The 27,928-nt window shown below is 58.3% G+C and overlaps 1 protein-coding gene and 1 long non-coding RNA gene across 7 annotated transcripts in view; one reads left to right on the top strand and one right to left on the bottom strand.

The window, feature by feature from the left end:
- Positions 1–17: 17 nt before the first annotated feature.
- D2HGDH (D-2-hydroxyglutarate dehydrogenase) lies at positions 18–26,881 on the bottom strand. Of its 6 annotated transcripts, none has more exons than XM_086720199.1 (11): positions 26,760–26,881; positions 25,536–25,897; positions 18,501–18,558; positions 16,926–17,065; positions 16,055–16,248; positions 15,376–15,544; positions 13,818–13,961; positions 13,424–13,510; positions 11,189–11,331; positions 8,312–8,477; positions 18–377 (listed from the first exon to the last, which is right to left on the bottom strand). In XM_086720199.1, exons 2-11 carry the CDS (start codon positions 25,885–25,887, stop codon positions 118–120), a joined length of 1,713 nt encoding a protein of 570 aa, XP_086576325.1. In that variant the 5' UTR covers positions 25,888–25,897; positions 26,760–26,881; the 3' UTR covers positions 18–117. The 6 variants fall into 6 exon arrangements, with proteins under 6 accessions (XP_086576325.1, XP_086576326.1, XP_086576324.1 ...); XM_086720200.1 differs by having other exon boundaries at positions 26,756–26,838; XM_086720198.1 differs by lacking the exon at positions 26,760–26,881 and adding an exon at positions 26,410–26,715.
- Positions 26,014–27,928, top strand: part of LOC147578792 (uncharacterized) — a 4,130-nt gene continuing 2,215 nt past the window's right edge. Inside the window, exon 1 of the long non-coding RNA XR_015255678.1 lies at positions 26,014–26,273. This is a non-coding gene — a long non-coding RNA (uncharacterized LOC147578792). The remainder of the gene's footprint in view (positions 26,274–27,928) is intronic.

Below are 27,928 nucleotides of genomic sequence, written 5' to 3'. Positions count from 1 at the left end.
CCACCCGGCCCCCACCGCGCCCCCAGCCAGCCCGGCAGGCCCACTGCGACCAGGACAGCAAGACCAGGACAGGATCAAGGCCCCTCCCATGTCTCCCACTGGCCCCGGCAGGCCTCATCAGGCCTGGGCAGGTAGCGTCTTGTAGGGGTTCAGGATGCCCTTGGGGTCCAAGAGGGCCTTGAGCTGCTGCATGAGCCGCAGGGCCTCGGGCGGCTTGCTGTAGCCGAGGACGCCCCTCTTCTTGAAGCCCAGGCCGTGCTCTGCGCTGACGCTGCCCCGCTGCTCGGCCGTCCACTCGTACACATAGGGCTCCAGGGCGCCCAGCACCGAAGGGCTGAAGGCCTCTGACGTCACGTTGAGGTGCAGGTTCCCATCCCCTGCAAGGACAGGGACGCTGGGTCAGGCAGGGCAGGCTGAGACCCCTTCCTCAGTACCCCCAGTCCTGCTCCTGCCCTCACGCCTGCTTCCTGCCCTTACGCCACTGGCCGCTGACCTGCAGTGACAGAAGTGGCCTGCTGGTGACTGCTCCTGTCTTCTGGGAGGTCTCTCCGAGTCCTTCCCTCTGTCCTCGTGGCCCTCTCTGAGGGCTCCCAGCCAAGAGTCACTGACCACCCATCCAGCTGGTGAGAGCACCTGTGGCGGTCCCCAGACCCACTTCTCCCACGGTGCCAGGAAAACCCCATCCCCGCCCAGCCAACGCCCGCCACAAAGTCCTGGCTCCCAGCCTCCCCCCTGGTCTGCTGGGGCCCGGCGCTCTCTGGCCTCACTGAGACATACAGATGCGCCCTGGCTCTGCCTCTGCCCACACGCACCCCCCTTGGGGGTCCCAAAGCAACGACGAGACACAGGATTAACCTGAGACAATGGGGGCAGGAGAGGGGGCTGCAGTCTGGCCGGAGGAGAGCCTGGTGCGCCCACATCCGTGGGGCTGAGGGGAGGAAAGGGACAACACAGAGCAGCCGCCAGTGCCCAGAGGCAGGAGGGAGGCAGACTTGCCCGCCATGAGGCCCTCACCCAGGAGGTAAACGTTCATTTGCTGGTGTGACCGCCATGCAAAGCCAGCATGGGAGCCACCGCAGATGCGCAGAACAGGAGGCCCCCGTCCCAGACTCAGAGGTCAGGAAGGTGGAAAGGGCCGAGCAGAGCAGACGGTGCGTGGGGCCCAGGGAGGGTTGCCGCCCACCCTGAGACACAGGGAGCCGGGGCGCCAGCAGGAGGGGCCCCTAGAGGCTAGAGCGGCAAACCCCAGGCAGCACAGGGGGCACAGGGGGCAGGGCTGCGGCCTCGGACCGATGACCCAGAGCTTCTCACGCCCCACCTCCCTCCCTCCGGGTCTGTCAGGGGTAGGGAGCAGAGCAGGTACCCTCTCCCACCAAAGTGGTCCCACGGACACACTCAGGGCAAAGGCACCAGAGCCCCACCAGGGAGCTGCCCGGGAAAGCCAGTCCACGCACACTTCCCGGGTATGCTCGGCCACGGCCAGAATTCACACCACCTCAGTGCTCCCGCGGACCTTGAGCTAAGAACGCGAAGATTAAAGAGGTTCCAGCTCAGGGACCTGGGTCCCCACCCCCACTCCTTCTCCCTGCACAAGGAAGTCACCCAAATAATTCCCACAAAGCCCTAAATACAGGAGCCCACAACAAAAATGACCTGCACACAAGGAAGCAACCACCATGAGCAGGAGCCAGCAGAGAACAAGGCACAGCTTCTGACACTGTAACTTCCGGAAACCGAACACAAACGTGTCATATGTTAAGAGTAAGAGATAAGGGCGCCTGGGTGGCGCAGTCGGTTAAGCGTCCGACTTCAGCCAGGTCACGATCTCGCGGTCCGTGAGTTCGAGCCCCGCGTCAGGCTCTGGGCTGATGGCTCAGAGCCTGGAGCCTGTTTCCGATTCTGTGTCTCCCTCTCTCTCTGCCCCTCCCCCATTCATGCTCTGTCTCTCTCTGTCCCAAAAATAAATAAACGTTGAAAAAAAAATTAAAAAAAAAAAAAAAAAAGAGTAAGAGATAAAAAAGTATAAAGAGATAAAAAGTAAGACATAAAGAGTATAAAACACTGACCAGGCGAAGTTCTTAAATATCTAAGTCAATTTTCTTTTTTTTTTAATTTTTTTTTTTTTTTTAACGTTTATTTATTTTTTTGGGACAGAGAGAGACAGAGCATGAACGGGGGAGGGGCAGAGAGAGAGGGAGACACAGAATCAGAAACAGGCTCCAGGCTCTGAGCCATCAGCCCAGAGCCCGACGCGGGGCTCGAACTCACTGACTGCGAGATCGTGACCTGGCTGAAGTCGGACGCTTAACCGACTGCGCCACCCAGGCGCCCCTAAGTCAATTTTCTAGAAACAGAAACTACGAATCACTGAAACATAACAGTCAATGAATGGCTTCAAGGCACACGACTCACGGCAAGAGATTAATGAGAACGTGAATCAAACATGGGAGCTTGATGCAGCACCGGTCAGAGCTGGGGACAGCAGGGGACACAGGGACCACAGGCTGCAGCCCCGGGGACACTGGGGGACATGGGGGGGACACGGAGGAGTCAGAGCCAGGAGACCGGGGGACACAGGGAGTCAGATGTGAAGAGAGAAGGGAAGTGCAATTTCTAAAACCAGAGCCCAAAAGACTGCAGGCAGGACGTGCAAACGTTCACCCAGACAGACCAATGACCCCAAAGCACCCCAAAGACAAAGGGAAAGAGAACACAACAGACTCCCTTTGTGGGGGGAGGGCAGCATTCTCACGGGGAGCTGACTTTGCAACAACACGCGAGTCACAGACGGCAGGACGCCTTCACCCTGCAGACAGGACGGAGCCGTCAACCAGACGTGGGTGTGTGAGTCCACTGGAAAAGACCTTCACAACAAAATCAATACGTTGTCAGGCAAATACAATCTGTGATGTTCTGTCACCCACTGCCCCACACTAGTGGACACTCAAAGCTGAGATTCGGGGAGAGGCTGTGACACAAGACTGAAGAAGGACCGCAGGCCGGCTGAGCCCGGACAAACACGGAGCACACGAGATAACATCATCTCTTTTCTCAGAAAAGAAAACTGAAATAGACCCTAAGAAACTGTGCGTGAACCAGGAGAGGACAATGACAATGAAAGTCACAGGTCTCAAGGTCCTTGCACCGTGTCAGTCGGGGATCTCGGAGAAGCAGAGCTGACAGGGTGTGGGCCCACATACAGATGGGGAGCGAGGTCTGAAGGGAGGGGGTCACACAACTGAGGGGCCTGGCAGGCCGGCAGGCCAGCAGGCAGCTTGGGTCCAAAGGCGGTGTGGCGGCAGAAGTCCCTCCTCCTCTGGGGACCTCAGTCTCTCCAAGGCCCTCAACTGATTAGATGGGGCCCAGCCACATTACGGAGAGTAATCTGCTCTGCTTACTGCTGATTTAAATATTAGCATTATCCAAAAAACACCTTCACGGTGACATTGGGGCTGGTGTTTGGCCGCAGCCTAGCCACATCGACACAGAATTAACCACTCCATCGTGTTTAGAAGGAGGAGAATAATGGGGCGCCTGGGTGGCGCAGTCGGTTAAGCGTCCGACTTCAGCCAGGTCACGATCTCGCGGTCCGTGAGTTCGAGCCCCGCGTCGGGCTCTGGGCTGATGGCTCGGAGTCTGGAACCTGTTTCCGATTCTGTGTCTCCCTCTCTCTCTGCCCCTCCCCCGTTCATGCTCTGTCTCTCTCTGTCTCAAAAATAAATAAAAACATTGAAAAAAAAATTAAAAAAATAAAAAAATAAAAAAAAAAAAAAAAAAGAAGGAGGAGAATAATGACACTGATCGACTTCAAACTCTGATAAGCTAAGGATGCACGTGGCATCTGAGGCTGGTACAGAGAACAGGCACACACACACGATTCCCTAATTTATAAGTGGGACAGGTTCAAACGAGGAAACAGAGTAGGCAAGAGAAGGCAGTAAGTTAGAGAAGAGAAACGCAGGACAGGAGGCCCACAGTAAGAGTGGGAGTCCCGGAGCCCAGCGGCTCCAGCAACGTGAGTGACGGCAGCAGAAGGGCCACTCTGAGCCGAAGAAAACTGAGAACGAGCAGATCCAAGAAAAGCTCTCTGCCCTCCCCGTCTGCTGAGAGCAAGACACACACAGGCCAGGGTGTGGCCCCGCCCCCGGAAAGGAGAGCCAAGCCCCGGGCGGCCGTGGGCCCTGACCGGCCAGCCGGACCGCAGGGGTCTGCGCGGCGAGCCCGCCGTCCCTCCAGTGCCCGGTGTGCACACCCACGTCCCCGCACTTTGCCGTCAGAAGCCCAAAGTCGCCTGCCTTGCCTGGAACCTCTCTAAAGACGCAGTATCCTTTGTCACGATGCTGCATAAGCCCCAGTTCTAACCGCCTGAGCCACTCACCGCTGAGCCTCCCTGGTGTAGGCCCGATGCACAGCCAGCGAACCTGCATGGTCTAACGTTCAGGCCCAGCCCAAGAACCTAGGAGGGCAGAGGGGACAGCTACACTTTCTCTCCCCTCCATGGAGTAAACAACATGCTCGAGTTTAAAAGCAACGAACGTTTATTTGTGTGTCTCGTGTCAGAAAGTGGTCCAGGTTCATTCTTCTGCATGTCGCTGTCTAGTTTTCCCAGCACCACTTGCTGAAGAGACTGTCTTCGTTTCACTGGATACTCTTTCCTGCTTTGTCAAAGATTAGTTGGCCACACATCTGTGGGTCCAATTCTGGGTTCTCTATTCTGTTCCGTTGATCTATGTGTCTGTTTTTATGCCAGTACCATACTGTCTTAATGACTACAACTTCGTAGTAGGGACTAAAGTCTAGATGAGACCTATCAAAACCCTAGAGGAGAAAATAGGCAACAACCTGTTTGACCTCTGCCGCAGCAATTTCTTACTCAACATGTCTCCAGAGGCAACGGAAACAAAAGCAAACATGATCTATTGGGACCTCACCAAGATAAAAAGCTTCTGCACAGCAAAGGAAACAATCAACAAAACTAAAAGGCCACCGATGCGATGGGAAAAGATATTTGTAAATGACATACCAGATAAAGGGTAGGTATCCAAAATCTATAAAGAACTTATCAAACTCCACACCCGAAAAACAAATAATCCAGTGAAGAAATGGACAGAAGACCTGAATAGACATTTCTCCAAAGAAGACATCCAGATGGCCAACAGACACATAAAAAGATGTTCAACACCGCTCATCATCAGGGAAATACAAATCAAAGCCACACTGAGATACCACCTCACACCAGTCAGGGTGGCTAAAATTAACAACTCAGGCAAAACAGATGTTGGCAAGGATGCGGAGAAAGAGGATCTCTTTTGCATTGTTGGTGGAAATGCAAGCTGGTGCAGCCACTCTGGAAAACAGTATGGAGGTTCCTCAAAAAATTAAAACTAGATCTACCCTATGACCCAGCAACAGCACTGCTAGGAATTTACCCAAGGGATACAGGAGTGCCGATGCACAGGGGCACATTTACCCCAATGTTTATAGCAGCGCTTTAACAATAGCCAAATTATGGAAAGAGCCTAAATGTCCATCAACTGATGAATGGATAAAGAAATTGTGGTTTATATATACAATGGAATACTACACGGCAATGAGAAAGAATGAAATCTGGCCATTTGCAGCAATGTGGATGGAACTGGAAGATATCATGCTAAGTGAAATAAGTCAGTCAGAGAAGGACAGACATCGTATGTTTTCACTCATATGTGGATCTTGAGAAACTGAACAGAAGACCATGGGGGAGGGGAAGGGAAAAAAATAGATACAGAGAGGGAGGGAGGCAAAACATAAGAGAACAAACTGAAGGTGGATGGGGGGTGGGGGAGAGGGGAGGGTGGGTGATGGGCATTGAGGAGGCACCTGTTGGGATGAGCACTGGGTGTTGTATGTAAGCGATGAACCATGAGAATCAAACCCCAAAACCAAGAGCACCCTGTAAACACTGTATATTAGCCAACTTGACAATAAGTTATATTAAAAAATAAATAGTAAAATAAATAAACAAAAATTTTAAAAATAAAATAAAAAATAAAAATAAACCCACAAGGTTTTCAGCATTGAAAAACAAAAAAATAATAATAATAAACAAAATAAAATAAAATAAAACAACAAGTGGCAAACTGTGTAACAAAGAAGCCCCAACTCCTTGTCACCTACTAGACACATCTAAGCCATAAGGAAGGAAAACGGTCGAAAGTCCTGGGAAGAAACACATCGTGTCAGGAAAACAACTAAATGCAAGGAAGCCTGTGTCACTGCACAGTATCAGTCAAGGCAGGCTCCCAGGACAGAGCGATTCCGGGGCCCAGAAGAGCCTGTCGTGACAAAAGAGCCCACCTACCAGAATGACCGATGTGACCTCCCTCCATCTTCACCACTCACAGAGCGACAGAGCCTGCGGCCGCTGTGAGGCTTTCTAACCCCCACTCAGTACGCAGCACCCAGGCACGACCCAGCGCTCACACAGCAGGTCTGTGTGCACAAACACTGGCCCCCTGACCGCAGAGAACACGCTCTCCACGAGGACTCGGGAAATGTCAGGAAGCCGGGCCACTACCCGAGGGGCACACACGGTGTGACCAGGCTCGCAGGCTTCTATGCAACAAACAACAAGTCAGAAATTTTAACAACAGCTAGAAAACCCTTGTGCGTTTGGGAATTTATAAACACATTTCTGCCTAACTGATGGGTCAGAGAAGAGAGAACAGGAATCAGAAAGTACGAGGGAGGCTGGCCAGCGTCCACAGAGGAGGCTCCCAGAGCCGAGTAGGGCCGGCCTCGCCCTCCGCCCTGTCCACTCCCCGGAGCCCGGGGCCGAGGTCGGGACGGCAGGCAGCCCGGAAACCAAAGGGCAGGAGAGGGCGAGGAGGGCTGGCGGGCAGCAGCGGAGCCGGGAGCCCAGATGCCCAGCAGGCGGCACAAAGCGCCCGACTCTGGCTCCCTGGCGCACCCTCCTGGCCGAGCACACAGACGCCAGGGCTCCTGGGCCGGCGTAAGCAGGTGCCGGCCTCACGGACCCTCAGACATCACGTGGAGTCTGACAGGACCACACACAGAGACACTACTTAAGACAGTCACCCCTGGGGTCCGCGAGACTGGTGCGCAGAGAGAAACCTAAATACTTATGCTAGAAAAGAAACGAGGGCCGACCCGACAGAGGAGCAGGAGCGGGATCAACAACTTTGTGCCAACACGGCTGAGATTTACAAGAAACGGACAAACTCCCAGAAAGCAAACTTGGCAAGAGCACTCAGCCAGGACGGCCCCACGGCTGGTAAGGACACGGGTCCGCGCTCAGCCCCCCGCCGCCCAAAACACAATACGCCTCTGAAACTTCACTGCCAGCTCCCAGGGGACAGTCAAGGAGGCGGTAACGCCAACCACTCAGACCCCGCTGGGCCCAGAGGGAGATGCCAAGGCCCAGCTCGGACACAGCGAAGGGACCTTACAGGATGGCCAGGCCCGGAAGGCCACCGGAAGAACCCCGTGCAGAACAGAGGCACGTGGACCACGCAGGGCGCAGAGGGCCGGGCCGAGCCGGGCTCACCCGCGGGTCACAGCCCCCTTGCAGGAGGGGGTCTAGGGTGCACCACCCCACGACCACAGGAAACCACGCCCGGGTCGCACCCGCAGACACAGAAGCAGCTTTCCGCAAATTCAACACCCCCCCTCGACTCACAGAGTGGGGGCCCGGCTCCATCTCCGTCGGCGGCAGGAGCCGCTGTCAGTGCCCCTCGAGGAGCAGGCTCTGGTCCGGGGGCTCCAGCTGCACGTCCTTGCCCCCGGCCCTAGGTCAAGATGCCCTCTGTGCCCGTCCCCCAGCCCCCCTTTGGGAGCCCACCGCGAGGACGGGGCTTCCTCCAGGCTTCCTCCCTGAACGCTAGGTGTGCGAGCCCCGTGCCTTTGCCTGCCAGCGTTCCCGTTCAGTGGTCTGACAAACCGGAGAGTGGTCCGAGTTAGCAGCCCCTCCCTCCTGTGGTTTACACATCTGCGTCCTGATGAAGAAATGGTCCCCACTGCGAGGTCATCATGCTCTCGGGTCCTCTCCTTCACGGGGGAGAGTCTGAGCCACGCGGACAGCGCCACGGGGGTGTGGGTGGTGGCTGCCCCCAGCCCCTGGCCATTCTCACCGTCCTTGACGCTGGACAACCTCCCCCCCCCGCCCACTCTGGGGGCCACCAGCGGGCACCACACGCCCTGCCTCCGAACCACAAACCAGGTCCTTTCCAAAATACCCAAAGATCCATGAAGACAATTAGGGTTCTCCCAGGTCCCAGGTTCCCCCGTCACTGCTGACCCCGGCGCAGCTCACCCAGGTGGCCGTAGCCCACCACGTGCTTGGCCCGCGGGCCGAGGCGCGCGCGCAGGTCAGTCACAAGGTCGTAGAGCCTCTCGGTGGGCAGGGATAGGTCGTACTTGTACACGTAGCCATCCCGGCTCAGCGCCTCCGAGATCCTCTCCCTGAGGGCCCACAGCGCCTAGGATGGACAGAAAACAGGCAGAGTCAAGGGCCGCCACGAAGGGTGTCTATGCTGATGGCAGTCAAAACGCTGGGGCCTGGGGGGACTGGGACAGTCATGAGGGAACTTTCCGGGTGACAGAAGCGTTCTTGTGGTGATAGGCACAGGGATTTGGTCCAAGAGCCAGTACCAGATGGGGCCCCAGAACATGGCCATGGCTCGCTCGAGGACACTGCAGATGACAGGGTGGGAGCTGGTTGGGGCTACCGGCAGGCAAGGAGCCAAGTGAAGGCAGGGTTGGGACAGGGAAGACCCTGCAGACGGAGGGGACAGGGCTACAGGGATACGCGGGCTGTGGGGGACCCATCACATCACTGCCCTTCCAGATAAATCCGTCCATGGGTCACTGCCTAGGCTTGCTGACCTGTCACCAGGGACACCTGAAGTCCTCACGATGGAGCAGAGGACAGACAGCGCCAAGCAGGCCATCGCTCAGCTGCAGGGTGGTCACTGTCCTGCCCTCCACATGTCCCCCGGATCCAGGAAGCGTCATGGCAAAATTTCTACAAGTAAGGACTCGTGCCCTGGCTTTTTCACATGATCACAGTGCCAGGACCGTCCCCAAAAGAAGAACAACAACCCCTCACTCCCGTGGACTCCTCACCACCCCGGACCCCTCACCACCAGACAGTGTCCCAGCCTCCCCAATTCTATCATCGGCGTTAGGGGTCACTCCGAGGTCACTCTGCCTCCGACCCTCAGCAGCTCCCACCACCACCTGCCTCACACGCACAGAACCCGGCAATGACCCCACACAGCCCACTATGCTGCTGCACCGCGAGCTGGAGCACTGCGGGGCAGTCCGGCTGCCCACGGGCTCCTCCATTCACACCCACCACACCCTTCCGTGGCCACAGACCTGCCCTCCCCCCCGCCACCGCCTGCCCACCCTGCCCACCCACCTCAGGGCCCTGGAGGACCACTCCTGTCTCTGTCCTATCTTTGCTCAAATGCCCCTGTGGGGACGTCCCCCCCCCCCCCCCCCCCGTGTCGTGCCCTGCCCACCCGGCACTGCCCAGCTCCTCCGTTTGAGAACACAGCTGTGAAGCCAGCAGTCCAGACGGGGCAGGGACCAGTGTGGGCACACGTGGCGGCCCCGTGGCCGCTGCCCCCACAGGAGGAGCAGTGACCCCACCCCAGCGGCCGGCTCTCGGGACTCGCTCTGAGCAGAAGCAGGGAGCACTGGCTTTCCCGCTGTCCTCCTACTGCTCAAGCCTCGGTCAGCGGAGCGGAAATGCCCGCTTGTGCAGGATAGGGTGGGAGCCTCTGTTCTCACAGCCCTGGGGCCTGCACTCCCACCACGGACGGACACTGCATTCAGGAACAAGTAAGGGCGTGGAAACACCAGAAAGGAAACAACTATGCCTGTCGGCAGGCAGAGAACAGCACCGAGCCGATCCGGAGACTGAAGGATTTGCCCACGTTTCCTGCACTGGCGCTGGCTGCGTGACACTGCGGGGGAAGCACAAGACGCCCCTGCCTGGGTCTCCCTCAGTGGTGATATCACCCAGTGGAGACGATGGGGCCATAGAGGCGGGAAGACGGTCAAGTGCCCTGAGACCCTTCGTCAGCAGAGGGGCTGAGGCACTGACGTCTGACCCCTTTGCTAAACATACAAATAACTGAAGAGAAAGGTTCAGCGATAAGGCGGAGAAAGGAACCCACCGAGCAGACCATAAGGGCCAGCCTGAGACCCGCCCCACTCACCTGCACGGCCTCTGCCCCTGCCCCTGGTCAGACCCAGCCCTCCCACCACCCCGCTCCCGCGGCTGCTCCCACACAGCGCCCCAGTGACCACGGAGCACAAATCGGGGAGGACGGCACACAGCACCCCAGTTCCCCAGTGACGGTAACGGTGACGATGGCTCCCACAGCCATGGCTTCCTTCTCCCTCCTTTGGCCTCAGAGCCGAATGATCTCTGGTGGCAACATCAATGCCCTCTCCTAGGAAAGTGTAGCCCTTGAGACTGGCTCAGTTCCAGGCACACCTTCCCATGTCCCCCCGCAGCTCTTTCTGCCTTTTTTTTTTAATGTTTATTTATTTTTGTGAGACAGAGAGAGAGAGAGAGAGAGAGAGAGAGAGAGAGAGAGAGAGAAGGTGTAGGGGAGGGGCAGAGAGAGAGGGCGACACAGAATCCGAAGCAGGCTCCAGGCTCCGAGCTGTCGGCACAGAGCCCGACGCGGGGCTCGAACTCACGAACCGGGAGATCGTGCCCTGAGCCAAAGTCAGACTTTCAACCGGACTGAGCCACCCAGGCGCCCCATCTTTCTGCTTTTGTTTAAGATACTGATGATAGGGACACCTGAGTGGCTCAGTCTGCTGAGTGTCCAACTTCAGCTCAGGTCATGATCTCCCGATTCACGAGTTCAAGCCCCACATCGGCCTCGCTGCTGTCAGCGCAGAGCCTGCTTCAGATCCTCTGTCCTCCTCTCTCTGTCCCTCCTCCACTTGTGCTCTTTCAAAAATAAATAAAACATTTAAAAAATAAAATAAAACAACATAGAATACGACCGATAAAGACAGAGACCCAAAAGTGTGCTTCCAGAGAGCGAGGGACACCTGCCCACATCCGGACAGCGCACACCCTGAGCCAGACACACGGCACCGTGCAGACGTCCTGCACCAGTTCAGCACGACAGAAGCAGGGTAGGGGCAGCGGCACACGCACCTTGACTTTCATGTGGTCTGTGGCCACGGTCCCATCCGTCACCAGGCCGGAGCTCAGCACCTGCTCCAGGAAGTCATTCAGCTTCTCAGCATCATGGCCTGCTCTGGAGCCTGAGGTCTCGATCAGAACATAGAAGGGACTCTCTGGAAGGCACAGAAAGCAGGATGAGCAGAGGCGAGGCCGGCAGACAGACAGTCAGGATGGGCCTGGGCTGAGCGTCTCCGACAGCCCTGTGGGGCCATCGGGCAGGCAGCTCACACAGCAGGAAGCCTCTGCTCAGTTTAGAAATAGGTCCTTCGGGGAGCCTGGGTGGCGCAGTCGGTTAAGCGTCCGACTTCAGCCAGGTCACGATCTCGCGGTCCGTGAGTTCGAGCCCCGCGTCGGGCTCTGGGCTGACGGCTCAGAGCCTGGAGCCTGTTTCCGATTCTGTGTCTCCCTCTCTCTCTGCCCCTCGCCCGTTCATGCTCTGTCTCTCTCTGTCCCAAAAATAAATAAACGTTGAAAAAAAAAAATTTTTTTTTAAAAAAAGAAATAGGTCCTTCAGCGCGCCTGGGGGGCAAGTCGGGTAAGTGTCCCACTTCAGTTTGGGTCACGATCTCACACCTCATGGGTTCGAGCCCCACATCAGGCTCTGTGCTGACAGCTCAGGCCCTGGAGCTGCTTGGGATTCTATGCCTCCCTCTCTCTCTCTGCCCCACCCCTGCTTGCACTCTCTCCCTCTCTCAAAAAAATAAACATTAAAAAAATTATTAAAAAATAAATAAAAACAGGTCTTTCATGGGGCGCCTGGGGGGCTCAGTCGAGGAGCACGTGACTCTGGACCGTGGGGTTGAGCTCAATCCACGCCGGGTGTAGAGATCACTAAAATCAATAAACTTGTAAAAATAATCATAAAATAAAATAAAAAACAGGTCTTTCACTGGAAGAGAGACCACGCTCCCCAGAAACACATGAACAACCACATGACACCACGAAACCCTCAGCACTGGCGCCTGGATGGGGCCCCTCTTACAAAACCACACACGGTGGGGAGGCTACGGGCTAAAGGAGAGACCTCCATGCCCATGTGGCCCACTGTGCCCGCAATGCTCAGCAGTTCGTGCAAAAAATGCACACTAGGGGCACTTGGGTGGGGGGCTCAGTGGAGCCTTAATTTCAACTCAGGTCATGTTCCCAGAGTCATGGGGTCAAGCCCCACATCAGGTTCCACACTCAGCACGGAGCCTGGTTGAGATTCTCTCTCTCCCTCTCCGTCTGCCCCTCTTCCCTGTATATACACACCCATGATCTCTCTCTCTCAAAAAAGAAAGATGCGTACCTTTTACCGAAGATATCTTTTTTGAAGTTTAAAAAAAGGTACGTTAGTAACTATAAGAAAACGTTAAGCTTGTTTTTTCAAGGCTACTGTAAGTTTATCTTTACACTTGTTGAAATCACAAATAAACTCACTGAACCGTCTTTTCCTTCAGTACTACATTGTCCCTTCCAGGAAAACACGACAAGTTGGTCCTACTGTAAACAGAACAGTGTTTTCCAGAGAGTGGCTTTTTCCACGCTGAAATGCACATTCTGCTCTTAAACTTCTCACACGTCATAGAAAACACGGAGAGCTTTTACATTTCTATTGGCTCCTTTTCCAATTACAAAAGTAAAACATGATTATGAAAGGAGTCTTAGGGGCCCTTCGGTGGCTCAGTCAGTTGAGCGTCCAACTCTGGCTCAGGTCATGATCTCAACGTTCGTGGGTTCAAGCCCTGCATCAGGCTCTGCGCTAACAACATGGGGCTTGCTTGGGATTCTCTCCCTGCTTCCTGGCCCCTCCATGCGTGCCCTCTCTCTCTCTCAAAATTAAATCATTAATTGATGAACTTTTAAAATTTAGAGCATAAAGATCTTTCCATATTTATGACTATTTTGAACTAAGTTGTGTCCCCCAAATTCCCACAGTGAAGCCCTAATCCACCCCCAACATGACTATATTTAGAGACGGGGCCTTTTGGGAGGTAATTAAAGCTAACTTAGGTCATAAGAGTGGGGCCCTGACCCCACAGGGCTGGTGCCCTCATAAGAAGAGGGAGGGGCACCAGGAACCCCACCACCACCACCACCAGGAAAGGCCACGTGAGCACAGAGCTCCGGGCCGTCTGCAAGCCAGGACGAGGGCCCTCGCCAGAACCAGCCCTGCGGCCTTGCAGTGCCACCATCTGTTAGGGCAGATCTCAGAGGTGAAAATACCAAGATCTACAGGTTCCGAGGCACAGACACTTTCTGCAACGTGGTATCGGCGTCCCGTGTGCTGGTCTGGAATGAACCAGCTGGGATCTGTCACGGACAGATACTCCTCTGAGTCGAAGAGAGGCATTTCTGACGAGTGCACCTGGGTTCTCAAAGGCCCCGGCGCTCTGGCACAACAGGCAGCACCGAAGGGACCCGCACTGGGGGCGCATTTACAACGCGCGTAAAGGAATTCTGCACTCAGCCAGTTGTGGCGACGCCGGGGCCACGGACACACCGACCTGTCCAGGTTCCTGCCACACCTTCCCAGGTTGTGGGCAGGACTGATGGCCTGCGAGCCTCCCCTGCGACCCAGGGCCCGGAGGGGGTGCCGCCCGCCAGCTGGGGTCAGTACCTTGCACCGGGCTGGCGAGGCGAAGGTGACGCGTGACCAGCCACATGCACTCGGCATCCATGAACTCGTACGCGGACAGGATCTCACCCAGCAGCCCCTTGCAGGTGCTGAAGGTCTGCAGGACCTCAGAGAAGCCCGGACAACCTGCAAAGGGTCAGAGCCTCAGGCCCCAGAGCCCACGGCCCCCGACACCCACCCCGTCCCCCCTTACCGCGGCCGCGCCGACCCCAACCCCAGGGGAGGGTGCTGGGCGAGCTGGGCAGCCTCGGGAAGGTGGTGGGAAGCAGAGGGGCCGAGACGTAATGAGAACGCAGGGCTAGTGGTTGGGAACGGCTTCGTTGTAGCTCTCTTCCCACAACCAGCACTCGGCTTTCCGTGGGAAATTCATCTGGGGCTTCAAGACACAGCCAGGCCCAGCACAGGCCCGGGTAGCTCGCCCGCCGGCGGCCGGAGGCGACCCTGCGGCAGGAGGGGTGGGATGCACGCGGCCTTTCAGAGGTGAGGCAGGGAGAGTCTGCGGGGGGCGGGGAAGTGTGTCCTGCACAGCGCGAGGCTGGCAGGTGCCTGCTCTGCACACATCCAAGGAGCACATGGAGGTGCCACGGTGGGGACGACAGGGCACGTGGGGGTTTGGCAGCACGTGGAGCACCGCGACGGGAGCACCCATAAATGGAGATCAGACGGGAAGAGACTGCCCAGACGCGACAGGAGTGTGAAAGGGTGGAAAACACGGCAGAGCGAGAGCACACACTGGAAAGTTGTGTCGTGGGTTCAGTGACAGCCCTGAGGGACAGGAAGACAGGAATCTTCTAGAACTGGTGAGACATCAAGCCACAGGTGCAGGAAGCTCACGAGACCCACACACAACGCGCCCCAAATCACAGAAGACCAAAGACAAAAAGAAGACCTTTAAGGTGACCACAGAACAGAGCGCCAGAGTCCCCGGAAGCCACAGTGGCAGAGGGCAGCAGGCCTCCCCGTGACCACCAGCACGAGCCACAGGCCACGCAGTGACACTCGACAGGAGGAACAAAAACAAACCCAACGTGCTTGTGGACCAGTGACAGTGTCGTCACGGGGGGGGGGGGACGAAGTCACTGCGGACACAGCGGGGGACAGAGGACGCGTCACGAGGAGTGTGTCCCAGGTGGAAGGCCCGACGTAGGAGGCATGCTGTGAGCCGACGGGGACGAGCAGCGACAGGGCAGGCGGTGCGTCCCCACAGGCGTGACTGATTCCCCCACAGTAATGAACACACAAGAAATGACACGATCTCCCCCAGCATCTTCCAGCATAAGCTACTTAAACAGCGGACCAAACGGATGGAAGAGACGAGCAAAGCCCCAGTTGTGTTACAGAATAAAGTGTGCTCTGCACCAAGACAGGACAGGGTCCGCTCCAGAACCAAGAAGGCCAGGTCCTGACTCCTCTGGGAACAGACAGAGAAGCTGGGAGAGGCAGGAGCGGCCTCCCGAAGGGCCCCCACCCCTGCACCAAGGGCAGGGCAGCCGGAGGAGGCGCGGCACTGAGCCGTCCACCCGGCGGCCGGCCCACCTACTGAGGAAAGCCACGCTCACAGCCCTGGGCTTGGGCGGACACAAGATGGACACGGCCGTGATGACCCCCAGCGTGCCCTCGGACCCGATGAAGAGCTGCTTCAGATCGTAGCCCGTGTTGTCCTTCCGCAGGGTGCTCAGGCAGTTCAGGACCGTGCCGTCCGCGAGAACCTAATGGGCGAAAGAAGCAGGCTCAGCCCTCGGTCCCAGCAGGTGTCCCTCCCCTCCCACCGCAATGCTCTGTGGGGCGGGGGGGGGGGGGGGGTTGCTGCAGCCCAGCACCGCCTCAGAAAGCAGAGCCAGGCACGGGCCCCCCCACCCCACCACACCCCGGAGTGTTCGGGAATGCGGGGCCCGGCGTTACTTAATCAGGCTGAAGGAAAGACTCATTCCCCTAAAGCCAGCAGACCCCCGAGGGAGGCAGAGAAGGGGGCGCAGCCAGGTGCAGCTGAGGTGGCATCGGGCCCACCCCCCCCACCCCCCCATCCCCCCCATCCCCCCCCCCGCCGTGTCTCGACCTCACCCTGCACCACCCCAGCTGTCCCTGCAACCTGCAGAGCGGCCCAGCAGCCCAGCCAGGACGGGGCTCCCGCGGACCTCACAGGGGAGCACAGTCCGTGCTGGGAGACGGCCAGGAGGGCCGGGGGGACATAGGACGGCGGACAGCGCCCCCCAGCTCACCACTTCCAGGCCTAGGACGGTCCCATGAAGTGAGCCGTAGCGCAGAAACCGCAGGCCGCCTGCATTGGTGGCCACATTTCCCCCGATGTGGCAGCTGCCCTTGGCCCCCAGGTCCAGGGGCATGACGAAGCCCCTCTCCTCCACGTGACGGCTGAGATCCTCCAGGACACAGCCCGCCTGGCACACCAGGGTCCCTGCCGGGCGGGAGGAGGTAACTCAAGGCGGGGGGGGGGGGGGGGGGGGGGCTTCCGGCCCCACAGGAGCAAGGACTCATGGCGGGGGGTGGGGGGCCACAGGGGTCAGCCACCCGAGAGCCGTCCCCCCACAGAATCCAGGCAATGAAAAGGTGTATGTCCCCCCAAACCAGAGAAGAAAACCCTTATGTACGCTCACCCTCGTGTGGGAGGGATGAGAGAGAGCAGTGCTCTCAGGAGGGGGTCCCTGGCTGGCAGGGGACCCCCCCCAGGGACATGTGACGAACCTGACGACAGTTTGTGCTTTGGGTGCTGCCGGCAGGGAGCAGGACGGGTGCTGTGCCCAGGGCCCCCACCACAGAGGTGTCCTGCTGGACAGACGAGCCACCGGGCCACTGGGGCCGCTGGGCGGGAAGGGTCTGCACGCTGGCTTGTGCCTCAGACGGGGCACCGCATCCACAAGGGCAGACAGGGCCATCTTGGCCAGAAAAATGCCAGGGTCACAGGGACTCACGGCCCTCCCCTTCACCACGACCCCCCAGCACAGGCCCCCGAGTGACCAGCTGAATGACTCCCCAGGGCACACACACACCCAGAGGGCCGGGCGCACAGAGCGGGGGCCCCCGGGGCCCCGCCACAGGCCAGCAATCAAGGCACCCCGGGCAGGGTAGGCTTACCGGACATGTCGTGGAAGCTGATGACCTGGTTCATCAGGGCGGTGGACAAGATGACCTCATCGAAGACGGGCACGCTGCCTCCCACCATGCCTGTGTTTCCCCCCTGCGGGTTCACGGCCAGGTTCCTCTCGTGACAGTGCCTGAGACATGCACAGGGGGCATCAGGGCCCCCCGTCACACACAGCGTCATCCCTACAGGACAGCACGCAGGCCAACACCCGGCTGTGAGGCCACTAAACCTCGCTTCCGTACCCTCTCTTGTTGGCCGCAGCCCAGATGGGGGAGCCTCCTGGGTCCCCACGTGGGACGAGTCTGAGGAGGCCCGTGTCTGTCACAGACTGCACAGAGCGCGAGGCTGGCACTTTCCCAGATGCCAGACAGGGTGGCACGCGAGGGCGCCCCTCTTCGAACAAAGCGCCAGTGCCAGCTGCACCCCTGCTGCTCCCCAAGAGCCGCTCAGTTCCCAGCCCCCGGGCTCCTTTCCCCCCACCCCACCACGCTCCACACACGTCCACGTCACGGTGGCACTTCGTCCACGGCCAGGCTCCAACTCCGCAAAGGCCTAAGCGGAGGGCCCATAAGGGTGTGGCTTTGCAGAAGGAGCGCACCTGCCCGCGGGAGGCAGTCCGCGCGCGCACATCACGTGGGCCGCCCTGGCAGGTGGAGAGCCCCCCCGCGGTGGGCTGACGGTGAGTGTGCGTGGGCCCACGTGCGCTCACGGAGGCCATTCCGAAGCCGCGGTTACGTGAGCGTAAAGGTGCACGGCCCCGCTGCGTGCTCTCTGGCAGCTCCGGGAGGCCAGTGAGCTGCAGAGCACTGTGGGGTGCACCCCCTCACGCACTGGACGTGGCGTGGAAGAGTCCGCGCTGGGGGCACGACGCGAAGTGAGTCAGACGCAGGAAGGCAAACACTGTATGATCTCACACGTGGAACCCAGAAAACCAAACGAACAGAAACAGGCCCACGGAGGACAGAAGCCTGCCAGCTGGGGGGGCGCAGATGCAGAGGCACAAGGTCACAGTTATAACATACATCGGTCCCGGGAAGGAGGCACCCACGGGAAGTCAGGAACGCCGTAGGGACCTTATGGGGACCACACGTAGTCACGAGACCACCTGCTAACGGGTAAAACTATCAAACCACGGTGTCATCCCCCACAGGCCAACAGGACACTGCACGTCGATTACACTCCAACCTCAAAAACCGGCGTGGGAGAATAATTAGCATCTAGAAACAGGCGCGGACACGGCCAAACGGGGCAGGGGGAGAAGGCATCACATGACAGACACAGTCAGTAACAGTCAGAAACCACACCAAGGCAGATGAAACAGAATGTCATCGGCGGTTACTTCTGGAGGGAAAACACTGGTTGCTTTTGCCATATTTTCCTTTATGGTTGTCTATGTTTTCCAACTGTTCTAGAACAGGCACGACGGTTTACTGACATAAAGCCATCAAAGACGCCGTTTGCACGGCAAGGCCAATCCGCCGCCTGATGTCCGCAACCGCCCCCCCCCCCCACCCCACTCAGCTCCAGTCCGCGGGTGAGGCCCCTGCCCGGGGCGGGCTCCATACCTGAGGATGTGGGACACCTCCTCTGTCGTCCGCGGCCTCAGCAGCAGCACGCTGCTCCCTGCAACGCCAAGGAGCACGTCACACACGGAGGGCAGTGTCAGTGTACCCTCTGAGCGACGCTCCTCTGGGGGGCGACCCTCAGGGCACCGTTACCAACAAGCCCACAAACCTCAAGGACGAGAGCGGGGTGTCAAAAATGGGTCCCGTCTCAGCCCGCAGGGGGGTGGGGGAGACCCCCGCATCCACGTCCAGGCCCGGACCCAGGGCAAGGGGCGCCCGCCAGGCTCGTGATTCCCTAACTGTAACTCTCTCATGCGGAGACACTTGAGACTCCAAGTCTCCCATCGCTGCCCACACCTCCACCGCCAGTGCCAGCTCGGGGACGGTCTGCCAGAAGAGGCTCAGTCCATCCCTCGTCCATCCCTCCACCTGCCATTATTAGCTGACTTTCCACCCACAGAGGGGCTGCCCTTCCCTCTCACATACTTATTCGATCATATCCGTGGGGCCTCGTGGGCTCTTACTGGATGCACCAGCTTACACACCAGCCCTCTGCTGCCGTGACTGGTCTGACGCCCAGATGTGGCGGCAGGAGCCCCTCCAGGCCAGCCCATCGGTGTTCCTGACCACTGCCTCCCCCAGATGGTCAAGCTCCTCTCTGCCCCTTTGACTTTGTAAAAAGTACGAAAGTAGGCGAGGGGGCTTCAGAAAGGCAGGAGGCACACTTCACACGGGATCCTCCCATCAGTGACTTTTCACGGAGCCTCACCATCTGGCTGTAGCTTTTATCTTACTCCTTTTTTTTTTAGGAAGGAGTAAGTTTTTTGGGTTTTGTTTGTTTCTTTTGTTTTCTTGAGGGAACTCAGGCACACATAGGGGAGAGGGGCAGAGGGGGAGAGAATCCCAAGCAGGCTCCTCATTCGGCATGGAGCCAGATGAGGGGCTCAGTCCCACAACCCTGGGATCACGACCTGAGCCGAAGTCAAGAGGACGCTCAACTGACGGAGCCACCCAGGAGCCCCAGGAAAAAGTAAGTTCCGAATATTTATTATCCTTGTTTTATTTTATTTTATTTTATTTTATTTTATTTTATTTTATTTTTTTATTTTTGAGAGAGGGGCTGACAGAGCTCGAGCAAGGAAGGGACAGAGAGAGAGGGAGACACAGAATCCAAAGCAGGCTCCAGGCTCCAAGCTTTCAGCACAGAGCCCGACGTGGGGCTCGAACTAACAAGCCGTGAGATCATGACCCAAGCCGAAGTCAGACGCTTAACCGACTGAGCCCCCCAGGCACCCTCTATTATCCTTGTTTTAAACGTAATTTAATTATATATCTATGTAACTTAATTTTTAGTAATGGCTGTGTTTTACAACTGGTCTGCAACAAAATTCTAAGAGTTTTTTTAAAGTAGGCCTCATGCCTAGTGTGGAGCAAACACAGGGCGTGACCTCTCGACCCTGAGATAAGGACCTGAGCTGAGATCAAGAGTTGGATGCTTAACCGACTGAGCCACCCAGGTGCCCCTCTAACAACTGTTTGATAACTGGCTGTCCAGAGCCAGGACAGGCCAGCTCCGGCACACCACTGCCCCAAGGCTCCAGGAGACCCTGGGATTGCGGGGACCACCTGATGACACAGGCCAGAGGGAGGCAGCCGTGGAGGTGCTGCTGGATTATTTCCGCGTTTTCTCTCGGAACGTGTGGGAGGAACCCAGGAAGGCATCTTCAGGCAGACTGCCACCAAGGTTCACTTAAATTCAGCTGTGTCCCCGTCTCCTTTCTTCCTTATCTGTGTGGAGACTCACGGGTTGAGGGCTTCACTGAGAGGAACAGAAAGGGGGAAAGCAGGAAAGGCTTCGCTGCAGAGGGAACAGAGCCAAAGCTCTGGAGGGGATGGGACAGGGAGGAGTAGAGGCTGAAACCCTCGGCCCTTCTGGCCATCTGCTCTCATCCTTGGACTAGAGGAAGCAGAGTGGGTGGGGAACAGACACCTTTCCTTGGTCCAACCAGCATAACTAGTAGTAGGCTCGGGCAGAGCTCCCCTACCCGCCCGGCTCCCACTGTCCCCCTCCAGGGAGTTCGTGACTCAACACCCCCCACCCCCCGCCCCGGGGAGAAGAGTGCCCTGAACAGGGGTGGCGGGCAGAGCCAGGATCCGAAAGGGGATCAGGGTGATGGAGGAAACACAGGATTACCAAATCATCCAAATAAAGTGCCCATCAGGGCAGAAGAGAGGGTGTTTCCCCATGTGGGCCCCTCTGCCCGTGCCGGCAACGGGAGGGGGTAGCAAGCTTCCCCAGAGCCTTCCACCTGGGCCCTCCGTGCCATCAGCACCTCCCAGACACTGTCCTCAGCTTCCTTCACACTCCGCTCAGGGAGGATTCTTTTCTGTTCTAATTCTTTCATTCTTTTTTCTATTTTCTGTTTCTCTAGCAGCTCATTGTTGTGAGTTACCTCCTTGAATTGGAGAAGACACATGGTTCCTACACCTTCGTGACATGCTAGTCTCATCCACCAAGGCCATGAGCTCTGTATCTGTAAGATGCGTGTGCTTTTTCGCTCCGTTTAGCTGTTCAGCCTGCACGTCTGCAAATCCCTCCGTCCGTTGAGAGCCACAACCAGCTGAGCTCAGCGAAGGCCTTCGTCGACGCCAGATCCGTGGGGCTGCCGTCTTGGCATCCTCTGTGCCGGGGTCACGTCTGGGATTCTGAAAGCCCCTTCTCATTCGGTTGTCATCAAACAAACCATGTCTGCCCTCCAGCCCTGATCTTTTGGGACAGCACAGTCCCGGGACCCTGGTCACCCGTGAAGACCCTGCAGGCTTCAGTCACCTACTGCTGGGATCCCAACGGTGTCTGTGTGCCCACCCTGTGTGTCGGGGCCTGCTGAGGGCACAGAGAATGAAAACAGGCAAGATGTCCCGCTCTCAGGACATTTACCTCCTAACGGGAGAGGAAATGCTCTAATATGTCAACAGCAGGCACCCACAGAGAGAACAGAAAATCATCAAAGACACGGCTGGGGACATGGCCCAGGACTGCAGGAAAGGGTGTCTGAGTGGAAGAGGCCCCAGAACTGCCCAAGCCAGCAAAAGCCGCACAGGGGTCAGGGCAGCACAGCATCCAGCCCGCCGTCTGCCAGCAGCGCCCTCACCCAGCGGAGAGCCACGGTCGGCCCAAGTTCTCGCTGGGGCAGCCGTTTCCTGCGGCTTCTGAGCCTTCCTGCCACCTTCTCCTTCCACCATCCCGACTCCCCGGCAGAAGCTGGCTCCTCTCCCGCACTCTGGATGCCACCGGGCTTGCGGGACGGAAGGCACCCACCTGGCCCACGGCCCCTCCCGGGTGTGGGAGACCGCCCTCCGCGAACGCACGTCACCCACCACAGCAGACAGACCCCAGGGCTCCCAACTGCCCCACAACAGACATGGCCCCGAGGGCTCCCAGCTGGCCATCAGCAAACCTGGGACTCTTCTTTCCACACGCACACCTGGCACCCGAGCCCATCTCTCCTGACGGCCCCTCGAAGACTCACGCTGTCCTCTGGGCTTCCCTGACTAGGCCGTGGAAGCCTGTGCCCCACGCGGCAGCCACGGTCAGGCCACGGGCCCCTCTCTTCCCAGGGCCTCCTAGTAGCTCCCCATCAGCTTGGGGGAGAAGCCAGGACCCACACGGCCCTAGAGATCTCGACGACTTAGCCCCTTGCTCTCTGACTTCCCCTCCCCTCCCCAACCCACCGCAGCTGCACACAGGTCTCACGACCCCACAAACACACCAAGCGTGGCCTTGCCAAGGGCTTTGCACTGGCGATTCCGGCCCCAGAACACCCTTGTGGGTGGCTTCCCAAAGCCCCGAGAAAACCGCCTGTGCTGGCCTCCCGGGCCCTCACGGCCACCTGGCGTGCAGCCCACCCCGTTCGTGCCCCTGTCCCTCAGGTCAGCCTCCTGTATGTCTTCACATTTGGGACCCCCAGACCCGCACTCGGTGAGGCGCTCACTAAATCTCTGGGGTTCACCTCTGAGCAAGTAACCTAATGTTTGGGTGAGATATTTAATGACAGCTTCTGTTTCAAATAAAGACTATGCTTTAAAAAATTATGAAGCTCTGGGGTGCTGGGGTGGTTCAGTCAGTTAAGTGTCCAGCTCTTAATTTCAGCTCAGATCATGATCTCACCGTCACGGATTCGAGCCCTGCATTGGGCTCTGCACTGACACCGTGGAACCTGCTTGGGACTCTCTCTCTCCCTCCCACCCCTCCCCTGCGTGCATGCTCTCTCTCACAATAAATAAACCTTTAAAAAAGAATCACGAAGCCCTAATCAGCATTTACTGGCTGTATCTTCTACACAACTCCAAGATTAAAATGTTAAAGTGTAGTTTAGTTTAGAGCTGCTTTCTCCCCCAAAGAAAGCCACGTCAAGGGCTATTTAGAGAAAAATTCAACAAACTATTTCAGTGGACACCCACCGCGTGGACGCTCGGAGGTGGGCTGGCTACAGTGCCAGCCTCTCGGGTCAGGGTCTCGGCAGCGGGGGGTCCCCCACGCAGGCACACACGATGTGCAGCCTTGCAGGCGGACAGGCCGTCCAGCGTGAGGCTCCTAGGAAGGGCCCCCAGGGGACAGCCCGCCCTTGCCCAGGTTGGGGAGGCACATGGTCTCCATCCCAGGCACCGTTTCCACCCGCTCTGGAGGCCCGGAAGGAAGACACCCCAAGCCTCGAGCACCAAGCACACTGGGTTCTTACCTCCAAGGTGGGAGCCCATCCCCCGTTTACGGGCAGTGGAGCTCAGGTCCATCTGGCTAAGGGCCAGCCAGGCAGCAGTGCCAAGCCGGACGGGGGCCTGGCCCGGCTGAGCCCGAGGTGGACAGCGCTCTGTCCTGTTTCCAGGAGCAGTGCACGTGAGCCTGCAGACCCTGTGCGGGTGAGGGGCTCTCGGTGGGGCCACATCAGCCCTGTGGGGTCCCCACTTAGCAGGCAGGGTGGGGCTGGGAGCCCTGCCACTCTCAGGCGCTTGGCCCGTAAAGAACAGGCCAAGGACTTCCTGTGTCTCCGGCCTCCTCACAGGAGCCGCCTACGTTGCCTGAGCCCACACCCTAATCCCACTCGCTCAAGACCACGCACCGGTTCAAGACGCACAGCATTTCCCAGCTGCTGTGGACCCTCCTTGGAGTTCTTCCCACCAATAGCACAGCCCTTGCAGGGGCTAAGTCCAGGCCCAGCCTGAGGACAGGGCTGCCCAGCCAATCCAGGCATTACGTATTTAAATACGTTACTTCGGTATATAGCAACCCAGGCCTTCCTAAAGAAGGAAGAAAGATACACAACCTAACCTTACGCCTTAAAGAGCTGGAAAAAGAGCAGCAAATAAAACACCAAACCAGCAGAAGACAGGAAATAATAAAGGTTAGGGCAGAAATCAATGCTATCTAAACCCCCCAAAAAAACAAACAAAAAAACCCCCCAGAAGAACAGATCAATGAAACCAGAAGCTGGTTCTTTGAAAGAATTAACAAAATTGATAAATCCCTAGCCAGTTTGATCAAAAAGGGAAAGGACCCAAATACATAAAATCAAGAATGAAAGAGGAGAGATCAAACCAACACAGCAGAAATCAATACATTACTTCATGGGGCACCTGGGGGGCTCAGTCACTTGGGTGTCAGACTTCGGCTCAGGTCGTGATCTCACGGTTCGTGAGTTCGAGCCCCAAGATGGGCTCTGTGCTGACAGCTCAGAGCCTAGAGCCTGCTTCGGATTCTGTGTCTCCCTCTCTTTCTGCCCCGTCCCTACTCATGCTCTGTGTGTGTGTGTGTGTGTGTGTCAAAAATAAACGAACATTTGAAAAAATAAAAAACTATAAACAAATACATTACTTCGTTGTAAACTGGTTGTCTCCTAGGTCTCTTCAATACTACAGCAAGGATGTTGTGATGGGTTTTGATCATTGTCTGAGTAGACGGGTTACGTTACCGCTGAAAACATTTCAGGAGAGAAGAGACTTACAAATTCTTTCTCGTGGGAAGGGTGTGCTGGGTCTGGACGGACGAGAACCACCAAGCAGGTGCCCAGGCGTGTGCTGGTGCGGACAGGTGTGGTGAGAGGAGGGAGGCAGGGGTGGCCAAACAGCAGCTCCACACCTTGTCCCAGTGACATGCCAGGGGCAGAGTGTCCACGTCCTGTCCCTCAGAACCTGTGCACCTGACCTCATCTGGGTAAGGGTGTTTGCACACGTAATTAGACCAAGGATCTAGAGACGAAATCATCCTGGATTTGGGGGGATGACAGGGGTCCTTACAAGAGAAGCAGAGGGAGACCTGAGACACAGACACACACGGGGAGAAGCCATGTGAGGATGGAGCCGGAGACCCACGGAAGCCATCACAACCCAGGGACGCCCGGGGCCACCAGGAGCTGGACAAGGCAGGAAGGAGCCTGCGCCAGGGCCTCAGAGGGAGCACGGCCCTGCCCACGCCTTGATCAGACAGACTACATCCTGCTGTAAACCGCCCAGTGTGTGGCTGTTAGGGCAGCTGCAGGGACCGGCACACCCCCCTCAGAGCAGCCAGGGGACACTGCTTTTATTCGCAGATGTCACATACCACCAATAAACCTCTATGAATTTTGTTCTCAGAACACTTTAAAACCACAGTACAGCTTTTCTTCAGTGTAAGAAAGGCTACACGGGGGCACCTGCGTGTCTTAGGTGGTTAAGGGTCTGACTTCAGCTCAGATCATGATCTCACGGTTCGCGGGTTCAAGCCCCGCGTCGGGCTCTGTGCTGACAGCTCGGAGCCTGGAGCCTGCTTCGGATTCTGTGTCCTCCTCTCTCTCTCTGCCCCTTCCCCTGTTCGTGCTCGGTCTCTCTCTCTCTCTCAAAAAGTAAAAAAAAAATAAAAATAAAAAATAAAAAAAAAGAAGGCATATGTGACAGTCACCCCGTGGTCCTCTACCCGGAGCTCAGTGCTGTCGTCTCTCCTCTCACTGCTAGCGCACACCGCCGTCCCCCTGAGGGACACCGTGTGCACAGACCCTCACTCACCTCGGACGGTTCGAAGCCAGTCCACATTTGAAGCCTCCAGCACCTCTGGGTCTGTGATGACCCTGCCGGGGACGATGCGTTCAAAGGCTGCCAGGTCTTCCCCAGACACCACGGAGAATGGCAGCCGCCTCACAGGGTAGCGCTCCCGGGTCAGCATCACCTCCGGGGCCCGGGGGGACGTGGAAAAGCCACTTCTGTAGACCCGGGGGCTGGTGGCCGTGGCTCCCCACGGGCTGCCCAGCCTGGGGATCCTGGACACCCCTGCCCATGTCCTGTGCTGCACAGAGGCTCCCAGAGTGCACGCCGCCTGCCGCCAGAAGCGCCACCCAGGCTGCACCAGATGGGGTGCCATCGCCCTTGCCCTACAAAAGCAAGGGATGGGACCTGTGACTCTGAAACACTAGGACCTGGGAAGAGACAAGCACCTGCCCGGAGAGGAGCCGGAGGCGTCCAAGTCCGGGCCAGGCCCAGGAACAGACCTGCTGTCCAGCGGGGAGGCGGTCCGAGAGCAGGGGCGCTGCCCTCGATCCTGACCCGGGTGTTTTCCTGCAGGACCCCCCCTCTCGGGAATGCCCTGAGCTGCACACCTGGCTGGGAGCCAGCTGCGCCACCCTCTGACAGTCTGACATTTGCCGTCACAAACCTGTCTTTTGGCCCCCTCGCCCTTCAGGACTAAACCAGGACTGAAGACACGAAAAGGGTGGAAGCCACTGAGTACAACTGACAATGGTTGGAATGGTACGTTTTATGTCGTACGTGTACGTTACCAAGTGTAAAAAGTGTAGCAAAGGAAAGGGCGGGGTAGGGAAGCTTCTCCGGCTGCCAGCCGAGCTGCAGGCGACTTTCGACGTGTACAGGGAGCCCCCAGACCTACCCAGGCGAGGGGACAGGGGACGGGGACGCGCCCCTCTTCTGGAGCTCAGACAACCTGAACCGGCGCGCGGGCCAGCACTGCCCGCGGGGTTCACCAGCGCTGTGCGACCTGGGGAAAATGAGCGCGCCTCTCCGAGCCTCCCCGCGGCACGCGCGCCACCGCCAGGGGCCGAAGAACGAGCGCGCGGGCTCGAGCCGCGGCCGGGAGTCGGGCCCGCGCACCCACGTGACGGCACGTAACCCGGCGGGCTCGCACTCGAGAACGGCCTCGGCGCGCGACGCCCCCAGCCCGCCGCCCCGACTCGCGGCCCTTCAGCCACAGACCCCCGGCGGCCGCGCGCACGCACTCACGTCCGCGTCCCCGTCCCGCCGCTGCCGCCGCCGCCGCCGCCGCCGCAGGCCTTGCGCCGCCAGAGCCACGGCCGACTGAGCCTGCGCACCGGCGTCCCTCCGATCCTGCTCTGGGCCCCGCCCCCGCGTCTTCTAGGCCCCGCCTCCCGCGAGACGGGCGCCCTCCAAGCCCTGCCCCCAGGCCTGCGGTGCGCCCGGTTGCGTGCCCGGGTCCTCTGCGCATCGCGGGCAGAAGGCTTTGAACCGCTTTCGGCACGCCTTGCAGGGCTCCCCCCACATCCTCCCACCCCTTCCCAAGGCCAGGTCCTACCGTGGCCCGCCCTGACTGTCCCTTCTCTCTTCCTACTGCAGGGCACCCTCCAGGGAACTCTGCCTTCCGCCAGGGGTCTCTAGTTCCCCCTCAGGGAACTCTGCCCCTCCCAGGGATCTCTGGTTTCCCCCCAGGGAACTCTGCCCCTCCCCCCACAGGAGTGTCTGGCTCTCCCCAGGGAACTCTGCCCCCCACCAGGGGTCTCTGACTCCCACCAGGGAAGTCTGCCCCCCCAGGGGTCTCTGGCTCCCCCCCAGGGAGCTCTGCCCCCCCCCCAGGGGTCTCTGGTTCCCCCCAGGAGCTCTGCTCCCTCAGGGGTCTCTGGCTCCCCCCAGGAAACTGCCCCCCCCAGGGAACTCTTCCCCCCCCCCAAGTCTCTGACTCCCCCCAGAGAACTCTGCCCCCCAAGTCTCTGGCTCCCCCCAGGGAACTCTGATCCCAAGTCTCTGCCCTCCCCCCCCCCCCAGGGAACTCTGGCTCCCAAGCGCCCAAAGCCTTGCCCCTACCCCACCTCCAGCCAGAGGGCAGACACTTCTGCAAGTTGGGCACGCATTACAGGCAGAACCCAAGAAGCTCAGAAAGCTGCCTGCGCACACACAGCCTGAACATTTTCCTGAACAAAGGCCCAGGCCTGGGACTCAAGTGAGGCGACCTCGGAGGGACCGCACTGGGGCTGGGGGACCGGAAAACCACACCCAGGCAGGGAAGTGGTGGCAGCCTGGCCCGGCGGCTGCCTCTTACAACCCCTCCAGGTTTCTGCCTGCCACCCAGCTCTGACATGCCTTTTGACCACTGGTCTGTGGGGCCTGTTAGGCCAGGGCACCTGAGAAAGACAGTGGCAGTGGGGGGGGGAGGAAGA

Source organism: Puma concolor, chromosome C1, assembly GCF_028749965.1.
Source record: "Puma concolor isolate L17-30 chromosome C1, mPumCon1.1.hap2, whole genome shotgun sequence".
NCBI lineage: Eukaryota > Metazoa > Chordata > Mammalia > Carnivora > Felidae > Puma > Puma concolor.
Note: the sequence above shows the minus strand (reverse complement) of the source record. Positions and strands in the feature narration are given on the sequence as shown.